The 12,107-nt window shown below is 34.3% G+C and overlaps 1 protein-coding gene across 3 annotated transcripts in view; it reads left to right on the top strand.

Moving 5' to 3' along the window:
* Positions 1 to 11,766, top strand: part of Sec23 (transport protein Sec23) — a 29,536-nt gene extending 17,770 nt beyond the window's left edge. For all 3 annotated transcript variants that reach the window (XM_071780281.1, XM_071780282.1, XM_071780283.1), the window contains one exon: positions 11,460 to 11,766. In XM_071780281.1, coding sequence (XP_071636382.1) covers positions 11,460 to 11,549 — 90 coding nt within the window. In that variant the 3' untranslated portion in view covers positions 11,550 to 11,766. The remainder of the gene's footprint in view (positions 1 to 11,459) is intronic.
* The last annotated feature ends 341 nt before the right edge of the window (positions 11,767 to 12,107 follow it).

Below are 12,107 nucleotides of genomic sequence, written 5' to 3' on the forward strand. Positions count from 1 at the left end.
TACATCTATCTATTACATCTCTCTTTCTCTCTCTCTCTCTCTCTCTCTCTCTCTCTCTCTCGCCCTCGCGTTCTCCCTTTTCCTTTCCCTCTCCTACCCCTTTCTTTACTCCACCGCCTCCCCTTTTCTTTCTATTCTCTCCCCCTCTATTTTCATCATCCAACCCTCACCCTCCTCTTTCTCTCCCAATACCCATACCACCGCTTCCTGCCAACTTCCCCTTCCTGTTTTCCACCTTCTACATTCCTCCCACACATGCTCCCACGTTTCCGCCTTACTTTTACACACAACCTACATTTCTTCTTTTCTTCTCCCTCCCAATACCTGCTCTCTCTCATCTTATTCCCTAACCTATACCTGGCCACTCTTCTCCATCTGCTTTCTCCCCACCCCTTCTTCAAATACCCCGGAATACCTTCGCATTTTACTACCTTGTACCATCTATTGTATTCCGACTTCTCAATCTTCTCCCATCTCTCTTTCCTTTGCTTTTCTCTATCTCTTTGGAACTTTGGAATAGAGTATAGTACCATCCTTCTCCTTCTGTCCTTAACCTTTCCAGCACTTTTAACTCCACTCCTCTTTCTTCGAAAAAACTTTCCCTCTCCCGTTCCCAACTTGATCCCGTTCTTCCCTCCTTCTGCCTTCCCCTCAACTCCCCGTAACAAGCCTCGCCAGGTCACTTCCACTTCCCTCTAATTTTTTCTCGAATCTCCATGCCATCATCCCAGCCCTTCCTCTTAGCTTCCTCTTAGCTGGAGCTCCTCCCTTACCAAGTAATCCGGTGTTCTTCCATTTACTCCCAAAACCCATCTAATATATTTTTCCTTCATTCTCTCCAACCCTTCCCTCTCCCTACATCCCTAAACTTCTGCTCCGTATCCCATTACCGTCCACACCAGTCTGTCAAAAAGCCACATTCTTTTTCCCTAGTCTTTCTCAAACTAATTTACTAGTTATTTACTATTTAATACGAGTATCAAGTAATCGGTGTGAACTAGGCCATTGGTTGCAGATTGTGATATTTATGACATATTGTATGCGATATTTTTCAAGAATAGGGCCCCAGTATACTATATGTAAAGTAAAAAAGCTGCGCAACGATAATACAACAATAACGAGGTACAGAATCGTAAAAGTTTTTTTACCATATACCTGCGCAACGATAACGAAACTGTCGTTATAAGGAGTTACAGAATTTCGTTACAAGAGCCTTAAATTTTAATTTTTCAATATCTTAGTATGAGAATCATTATCTTAAAGATCTCAAGAATTGAATATTATTATAGTTGATACGGTAGATCTGAGACATCTGTATATTTTTGAGCTATATTTTTATATGTATGACGTAAAAAAATATGAGTTTTAATACCCAGATAGCAAGTTGCCCGCAGGTTGCTGTTAATTTACTTAAAACTTATCTGCTTAAGTTGCTTTCAATATTGAGGAAACCGGCTTTTGATTTTGCCTATTGGATTGCCGACTTTTATTGCCACTAATAGTTATGACAGCTTGATGACAGTTGCCCTCTTACGAACCGAAAATATAACAGGTTGTGGAAACCACAGGGCAACATGACGGAAACAGTTTCCGTTTAGAATTTTAATCTAATAAGTTGCTAATAATCTGGCGACATTTTTAAGGAAACCGTTAAAAAAGGATTCCTCTGGAAGGTTTTGTAGGAGTAGGTTATTCCCTTCTATAAAAATTTATTATACATACATATATATTTACAACGTGTCCCAATATTGCCGATTACGGTTAATAAAGTGGATAAAAGATGAAGGTCTCTAATGAAAATGTCTTAAACTTTTCGATGTGATAGTAATTTAATTATGGTTATTTTTATTGAAGCATGGCCTCGATGGTACGTACATTAAAATTCAGTGCGAGGGAGGGCCAACCGCGTGATGACACATTAAGGATGTATCGCTGGTACAATCTTAGACAAAAGTGCATTAAATTTGAAATACTTGAATATCTACGCCTAACGCATAGTAAATCTAGATGTAAGATACTTAAATGATAGTAGGAGTCTTATTTTTACTCCTACAAAGGTATTTTTTACTTTACAAATGTTTTTTCCAGTATTATTTGCGATTTTTGTAATTTATGAGCCTAAACTTTTGGCAGTGAAAATGGCCTGATTTCAACTTTATATAACGAGCCATCGAGATACATTCGTGCCGACAGCACAATTATCTCAAGTTATAATTTACTTCTTTAAAACGGTATAGTGAAGACAATTGAAACTTGGCAGATATTTTCATCTATTCGTATACTACTCGTACACTACATGTACAAAAAAATTCAAAATATTGGTAGCGCTCCTTCAACATTTTTTTAGCTGTTTTATCCGTCAAAATCGTCTCTTCCCATAAGAATACGTGTAAAATCAGTGAAAATTAAAATCGTTATATCTCAGCAACCGTTTAGTGGATTCGTTTCTACTTTTTTTGTAGCACATCAGGAAGACTGAAAGAACATTCTCACAAATTTTTATCCACTTGGTAGCGCTTTGAAAATAGGTGCGATACATCCTTAAGGTGATGCTGGAGTCGTCTGTATAATCGACAAAATTATCATTTTTTATGTTATCGATCTATATCTGTCCTTGTGTAGACAAGGATATAGACAAGGATAACACCTACATTGCACGCACACATACGCATGAATCGTCATATACACTGTAGGGGAGACCGGGGCGAAGTCGTCACTATTTTTTCGGTGCCGATTTTTAGCAACAAAACAAATAATAACAATTAAAATAATTTAAATCGACCTGACTGACAATATATATAACTTTATCTTTCCGATATGAACATTGAAAAACTGTGAGCCAACTTGGTTTGTCGAATTCACACAACACTTTTTTCAGATCAATATCGAGACATTATTAATTTCGACCATGGGTTTTGGTCAGTTGATGAAATTTCTAAATTAAATAGTTTTTAAATTTTATTGCGAAAAATATTACCACAGCCAGGGTTTGAACCTGGAATTTCCCGTATACCGTGCGGGTGTTGAAATTAATAATGTCTCGATATTGATCTGAAAAAAATGTTGTGTGAATCCGACAAACCAAGTTGGCTCACAGTTTTTCAATGTTCATATCGGAAAGACGTTAGATTTAAATTACTTTAATTGTTATTCTATATACTGGCGAAAGAAATTTATTAAAACAAATCATTTTAGTAAAATGTGGTATACCCTTGCAAAGAGTGAACCCTTGGCTACAAAATTTATACGGACATTTTTGGTCTACGTCGCTTTGTTCAACTTGTATAGAGTGAAAACGACAAAGGTGCAAAAATTGAAATTGCCGGGGCGGAGTCGTCACTCCATTCTCGGACTGAATTTTAATTGAAAATTTATAATTCCGATCATGAAAAATGATAGGATACATTTTATTAATTATTTTTTAATAGAAAAATGGAAACATTAATTAAAAACACGATGGCGGAAAATAATTACAAGAAAAGCGCACACACTTATGTGCCCTACGCTCGCACGTTTCTCGTCTGCTCTATTCTGTCATCTCTGAGCACACGCAGCACATATTATCCAAGTCCTCGCCGGAATCCGACCACTGCTGCTTCTTTGACTTTGATTTTCGCCGGAAGCCTCCATGATATGGCTTGGTGACGACTTTGCCCCGGACACAAGTTTCAAGTTTGGTCGCTCATAAAATATTAGAAATTAATGAAAATAAAAAAATTTCACTGGATTCTTGTTCAGCATGCATTACTCTTTAGAATCACTTACTTTGAGATTTGGAGACACAATAATATTTAAGATATTACAAATTTTTGACGCGCAAAAAATTTTACTTTCGACGTCCGAAAACATGTTTGCCTCGATAAGAATCACAACATGGCACATAACCTCACTAAACTCCGTTAGTCACGTGGGCACCATAAGCCGCGTTTACAGTATTAAGTAAGTGTCACATTGTTTTGAGCCTTTTGACTCACGAGACTCCTAGAGATATCATTGCCACCTTTGACTAGAGAGGATACGGCCTTAGAGGCGTTCAGGCATAATCCCACGGATGGTAGCTTCGCACCACCGGCCGCTCGACCGAGTGCGTGAACCAAATGTCTGAACCTGCGGTTCCTCTCGTACTGAGCAGGATTACTATCGCAATGACTGGTCATCAGTAGGGTAAAACTAACCTGTCTCACGACGGTCTAGCCGAGTTCACACAACATACAGATTTCGAGATAATTGCAATGACGACTCCGCCCCGGTGACGACTTCGCCTTGGTCTTCCCTACTCTTATATTAGACTTCTAATCTCGATTTGGAGGGTTCATCGATGTTTTTCTTGTTGTGCAATTCAGGGACTCATTTTCACGTTCGTATCAATGGTATATCTTTTATATGAAGCACATTTTGTGATGAGTTGACAGCGATCGCTGTAACTCGAGACGCCATATTAGGATAAAAGTAGGTAAGGAAATCTGTAATTCCATAATTTTTTCTCGTTTTCTATGGAAAATCGAAGTTTCCCTGAATCATTGATGTACGTACTGCAATTATGGAAAAACATTTTTAATTCTGTCAAATTAATACGACGCTACATGAATAGAAAGAAAATGGTAATTTTATCGATAAAACAGACGACTCCAGCATCACTTTAACAACGCATAGTCACGCCACTATTGGCTCTACCGCGCTGAATTTTAATATACCGCCATGCTTCAATAATTAACCATATTATATATTAACTATCAAATCAAAAAGTTTATTTGACATTTTCGTTTTATATTTATTGTATTCTCTTTCCACTCTAATATTAACCTTGATCGCTATTATTGGGATATTGTAGGATATATTGGACAGTGTTAAAAAAAGTGACTAATAATTTTAGTATTCTTTTCATTTATAAGCATATATTTAAATACACATATATAAAATACCATATATAATTAATTTCTTTACATTAGTAACATTAGAATCGATTTTTCGCTCTATTGAATCCAATCGTTTATTTGTTAATTTAAAATTAATTGATTACAATTAGTAATATTATAAAACAGAATTATATTAATTTGGTAAAAATGTCAGGATGTAATATTCAACGATAACAGTCCAACCTATGTTATTTTAATATTTAATATTTCATATTTATCGAGATTTCTTAGACTAATTTTCCCAAACAAGTGTACATTTTTCAAAACACGCCAGGAATGAAAAATATAATAGATTAAGAGAAGATTCAAATTGAAAAATGTTTTCAAAAAGTATATAATGAATCTTAATGGATGCACCAACTTTTTACCATAGGAGATGAGTTACCGACCGCAACTGTAATCAACCGAACGATCCATAGGTGACACCAGCTTGAATCGACCGCTTCGATCGACGAGTCCGAGATGATGTACAGGCAAGTTAAAAACTGTAAATCAAATAACGTATATCGTATGTACATACTTTTCTAATATATCCAACTGTCTTACGCATTTTTCTTTTTACATATAATTTTATTTAATAACACGATTTCTTATTATTCTCTATCTATGCGCAACGTATTTACCGCATGTACTACGTTTACGCGAGCGTTACTTTGGTAGTAACTTACGATAATTCACTCGTTTACGCAGAGTAAATTATCGTAAGTTACTACAAAATTTCCTTTACGCGAAGAAATTATCGAAAGTTACTACAGAAGTAACGCTCGCGTAAACATAGTAATAGAAAGAAATATCTTTTGTATCTGTTTCTACGTTTACGCGAGCGATTACTTCTGTAGTAACTTACGATAATTCACTCGTTTACGCAAAGTAAATTATCATAAGTTACCACAAAATTCTGTTTACGCGTAAGAATTATCGTAAGTTACTACAGAAGTAACGCTCGCGTAAACGTAGTAAGAGTATCTTTTTTATACGATTTTTTTTTTAATATTTATATTTTAATACAGTTTTATTTGGTGGCGATTTCTTTTCACGCTTACGCGGAACATTTTAGCGCGTAAAAAAAGAGTTGGATATAAGCGAAAAAAAAATAAAAATATTCTACCATTCTTATACAAAATTGAGCAATTCTACTTTTCTATAAGAAATATTCTACTGTATACTTTATGGATATAAAAGTAATAATGTGAAAAATTAGAAATAATAACAGTGGACTTCCGCACCACCCTTGAGGTACCACCAATAGCGCTTTAGGTTTTTTCGCCTGGACCCGTATTGTACCACATTTTTAGACCTTTTTCAGTATAAAGGTTTAAACAGATGTACTAAAGTCATACTGCGTGTAAAAACGCACAGATGAAAAATTATATCAACGTGTGACCGTGCGCAACACATTACCAATTTATCATGTTTTTACCTCAGTATGCGTGCTCGAAATGGTTTCCCTCCAGCCTCTCACAAAATGTAGCATTTTTTAAAATTACACGATGCACCCGGCGCAAGACCCGTGGACTTATTGTACGACAAGCTCGTACAATTAAATCCTTCACATCTTGAGCACTAGCAAGTCGCGTTGTGCAAACTTAATTACTGCACTAGGAGCCGAAAAACAGTAATAATTCCTGTATTTTTGCTCACTCTCAACTTTTAATCTTTCTTACATTAACCATTACGCGCTACTAACAGTAAACATTCTTTCAGTAACCAGTACGGATCTCACAGTAACCATTACGATAAAAATCAGTAATGATTCCGGTGCAATAATTAAAAAAAAAGATTTTTTTTATATTTTCAAATAGGTTTTATTTTTTTGAATATTTTTATTGTTTAATTTGTATTCGTGGTTTCGCATGGCCACCGCGTTCACCAGACCTCACACCGCTAGATTTTTTTCTGTGGGGTCATCTTAAGCAGCAAGTTTACGCAACGCGACCTGCTAATGCTCAAGATCTGAGGGATCGAATTGTACGAGCTTGCCGTGCAATAACTCCACAGGTCTTGCGCGCGCCGGGTGCGTCGTGCAATTTTGACAAGGGCTACATTTTGTGAGAGGATGGAGGGGAGCACATACTAAAGTAAAAATATGATAAATTGGTGATGTGTTGCGCACGGTCACATGTTGATGTAATTTTTCATCTGCGTGCGCTCTTACGCAATATGACATCAATGTATCTATTTGAACTTTTTTACTGAAAAGGTCTAAAGATGTGGTACAATATGGCTCCAGGCGAAGGTCCACTTTAAAAAACCTAACGCGCCATTGGTGGTACCTCAAGGGTGGTGCGGAAGTCCACTGTTATTATTTCTAATTTTTTACATTATTACTTTTATATCCATAAAGTATACAGTAGAATATTTCTTATAAAAAAGTAGAATTGCTCAATTTTGTATAAGAGAATGGTAGAATATTTTTATTTTTTTTTCGCTTATATCCAACTCTTTTTTTACGCGCTAAAATGTTCCGCGTAAGCGTGAAAAGAAATCGCCACCAAATAAAACTGTATTAAAATATAAATATTAAAAAAAAAATCGTATAAAAAAGATACTCTTACTACGTTTACGCGAGCGTTACTTCTGTAGTAACTTACGATAATTCTTACGCGTAAACAGAATTTTGTGGTAACTTATGATAATTTACTTTGCGTAAACGAGTGAATTATCGTAAGTTACTACAGAAGTAATCGCTCGCGTAAACGTAGAAACAGATACAAAAGATATTTCTTTCTATTACTATGTTTACGCGAGCGTTACTTCTGTAGTAACTTTCGATAATTTCTTCGCGTAAAGGAAATTTTGTAGTAACTTACGATAATTTACTCTGCGTAAACGAGTGAATTATCGTAAGTTACTACCAAAGTAACGCTCGCGTAAACGTAGTACATGCGGTAAATACGTTGCGCATAGATGGAGAATAATAAGAAATCGTGTTATTAAATAAAATTATATGTAAAAAGAAAAATGCGTAAGACAGTTGGTGATATATTAGAAAAGTATGTACATACGATATACGTTATTTGATTTACAGTTTTTAACTTGCCTGTACATCATCTCGGACTCGTCGATCGAAGCGGTCGATTCAAGCTGGTGTCACCTCTGGATCGTTCGGTTGATTACAGTTGCGGTCGGTAACTCATCTCCTATGGTAAAAAGTTGGTGCATCCATTATAAGATTCACCCTGTATATATATATATATATATATAAAATTATTTATAGCTATAGCTGCCTACATATATCTCCATTTCATTGGCGAAAATGTGAACTAAATATTTTACGAAAACGGTTGCCAACAGATTGTGGCAACTTTTATGGCAATAAGTATGCTACAAGCTTTTCGCTCGTTTGCGCAGGTAATCGTTGTTTGCATAATGCTTTTAAGTTTGCTCTAAATGAAATTACTATTGTCCCGGTGACAGCAATATGATGACAACTGAAGGGAAACTTATGCCAAACAACTATTTCCTTTCTTATGCCAAGGAACGCTTGGCTATCTGGGATATTATCAATGGGCTAATTACATGAAAGATTTCAGAAAATTTGGAATTTAAGTTTTTTGGTTATATTAAAGCTATTAGTTGTTAAATACTTTTTAATATTTGTTAAAAATAAAAATATAGTTTTAAGCTTATATCTGGTGATGGGGTTAAAATTATTAAATTAAAAATAATGTTCTCAAAAATTATTTTAACTGAAATGTACGGTATATTCCAGACTTATCGAAAAGATATTTCAGATATACATTTTTGTGATATTCATGTTCGATTTTGGTAGCTTGTAAAATAAAAATTTTCTTATTTTTAATATTTTTTATATGTATTTTGAAATTTAATTTGCAAAAGTCTTTTTACTTTAGGCTTAAAATGTTTCTGTTTAGTATATATTATTGAAATTGTTTTTGAATGTAATTCCAAAAGAGGATGGCCAATAAGGCCAGTTTTTGGGCCAAGGTCAGATCCGGATCAAAGTAGGTGATTTTGATTCTCTATGAGCCGATTTCACCATCTCTGATTAACTGTAACATGTGATTAAAACTCACTTTTCGTCTCTTTCTAAAGGAGATAGTTAGAAAGCGATAAAGAGTGAAAATTTAATCGAATGTTACAGTTAGTCGACGTTGGTGAAACTGGCCTTAAGTGTGCCTTATTCCATTAAATGATTTTGTCATTTGATTCGTTATAATGGCAGTCTGAATTTTCTCGATTTGTATAGGATTTCATACTCTTTTTCTTCGAATAGAAGTAAGCACCATCACCACGTCAAGGTTTCAGTTTCGCGGATGGGGTTTCTTCTTTTTTTAAACTTTATTTTATACTTTTTTTTTTTTTTAGATTTATTACACTTAAGGCTCCTGGGCTCTTTCCCCACATCTCATGAGATGTGACGTCAGAAGCGAGAAATGTTGAGAATTTACACGTTGAGAATTCTTGCGCAGTATTTCCAAATAAAAAGATATTTGCTTAAAATAACACTACAGATCACTTCAGCACACTTCGAAAAGACTCCGAGTTGAAGTTAAAAGTCTACCCCTTTCTCTTGACAATTAATAAACAGCCGTAAAATGAACGTAATACGAAATCTAGTCATGCGCCTGCGCACAAGTCTGCATCGTATCACATTCGTTTTACGGCTGTTTATTAACTGTCAAGGGAAAGGGGTAGACTTAACCTCAACTCGGAGTATTTTCGAAGTGTACTGAAGTAATCTGTAGTGTTATTTTAAGCAAATATCTTTTTATTTGGAAATACTACGCAAGAATTTTCAACGTGTCATTCTCGCTTCTGACGTCACATTCCAACATGGCCGCGACGAGTACCCAGGAGCCTTAAAGTTTTATGAATAAAAGAGAAAACATTTATAAATCTTACTTAGCAAATTATTGCAAAATTATTTAAGAGAATTTGCTATTTGAAGTCGATTTCTCATCCGTGTTCAGTATGAAGAAGCATCTATTGCATAGTTTTTTTCTTCAGAGGGCTTGTGAGTGTTTACTGCATGGTGTCGTGCGTACCTAAGGTACGTACAAATCCAATCCCGGCATACATAGACTTCAAAAGTTTACAATTTGTGGATTCAGATCAATGTCGGACCAAATCTAATAGTTGGTTGGTATTAGGCCTGTTCGTTTTCGCTGCACTTCTGAACCAGTGTAATAAGTTAGAATGAAAAAAAATATATTTGTTTTATTCTAACTTATTGCACTAGTTCAGAAGTGCAGCGAAAACGAGCAGGCCTATTGTCTGTACAAGACTGGCGCAAGGATTGTGGTATGCTGTGCTTACATAGCATGGTACCTTAGGTACACACGACACCATTCAGTGAGCACTTACAAGCCTTTTCGAAAGTTTGAAAACTATGTAATGGATGAGCTTTTTCATGCTGAACGGATGAGAAATCGACTTTGGATAGCGAATTGTCTTATTTTGTAATTATTTGTTAAGTAAGATTTATGAATGTTTTCTCTTTTATTTTTATTATATGTTTTTTCTTAAGATTTTAAGTGTGCTAAAACTAAAAAAAGGAACAAAAAAGAGTATAAAATATAAAATAAAGTTAAAAAAAAGAAGAACCTCTAAGACTGGAATCTTGACGTCATAATGGGGCTTACTTTTCTATTCGAAGGAAAAATAACTATTATTATGACAGAAAAACTAATAATAGTTTATTTAAAAAAGTTTGTGTGATTCTTGACTAACGAGATTTTGGTGTTCCCTGTGGAAAAAAAAACACTAGAGAAATGGAGTAAAGCTGTGAATGATCATTTCCATGGCTGGATTCGGGGAGCGTGCTATTAACGCTATTTGCTTATTCTATCCTTGTTTTACACCTGACAAGCGATAAAGATAGAATGATGCAATAGCGCTAATAGCAGAATAGCACGCTCCCCGAACGCAGCCTAGAAGATGCTATGTGAGGTAATAAAATAACGCTCGATTTCAACATAAGCGCATTCGATGAAAAGAACGGTTCTAACATATTTTGCACATTATGGGCAAAGTTTTTGAGAAACTATAATGGTGCGACATCAATTTTAACTACTTGAAAACACATGTGATTGAAGCAAGAGTATGAAATCCTATACAAGTCGAGAAAATTTAGACTGCCATTATAACGAATCAAATGGCTCTATGACGAAATTTAAGGGAATTATGGTACACATAGAGGACCAAAATCACCTACTTTGAGCCGGATCTGATTAAAACTGTTTTAGTTGCAACCATGTCAAATTTTATATGTTAAATAAGAAAATATTTCTGAATATTTACTTAATAAAAATCTCTTCTCTGCTCTTTCTGTTCCTCTTTGTTTTATACTTTTTCTCTTTATCTCTACTTTTGTTTTTCTTTTTCTGTTTTTTCTCTAACAAACACTTGAGTAAATAGAAATTAAAATATTTCTAGTAATATAATATAATTGAAAAATTGAATTAAGTATGTTTAGCAGTTATTTTTTAATGTCAGTCAAGAGCAAAAAAATTTAAACTAATTATTGTGTTTTTATAATTTAGTAATGAATAATTATGTCATTTGGTTTGTCTTATTTAGGAGAGTGGTGCCCCTGTTCTGACGGATGATGTCAGTTTACAAGTATTTATGGAACATTTGAAGAAACTAGCTGTCTCATCTACAGCATAAACTATAATACATTATATTAATATTGTAAGAGATATAAGCTATAAGAGATACATATTATGATAAATATTCATTTATTATGCAGACAATTTATATTTAGAAAAACAAGAATAAATTAATGTTATTATAAAAATTATATAGAAAAGTAAAGTAAGCGAATAAAAATTGAATATGTAAATGCAACATTAATATTACAATAAATTGAAAAATGTTTAGGCAATGTATAGTAATTTTATTATTTTAACCCTTATTTGCCACACTGGGATCAAATCAACCCCACGACCATATTCTCTTAATTTTAAGTACCGAAACCTATGAGGAGCGGGTCTATAGCGACATCTGTCAATAGTTCAAGCAATGAATTTTTTTGTAAAAACAGCCATTTTTTCATTTTTCTTTTACTATTTTAATTTTTGTATTATACATAATTTTAATTTTTGGCTATATAACCTACATAACTTTTAAAAGTAAGCTTTTAAGAAGTTCTAAAAAAATTGGCAAGTTAAAATATTGAATAGCTTATTTGTTATAACAATTTTTGTCGCTGGGGTAGATTCCACC

Source organism: Temnothorax longispinosus, chromosome 6 (assembly GCF_030848805.1).
Source record: "Temnothorax longispinosus isolate EJ_2023e chromosome 6, Tlon_JGU_v1, whole genome shotgun sequence".
Classification (NCBI taxonomy): Eukaryota; Metazoa; Arthropoda; class Insecta; order Hymenoptera; family Formicidae; genus Temnothorax; species Temnothorax longispinosus.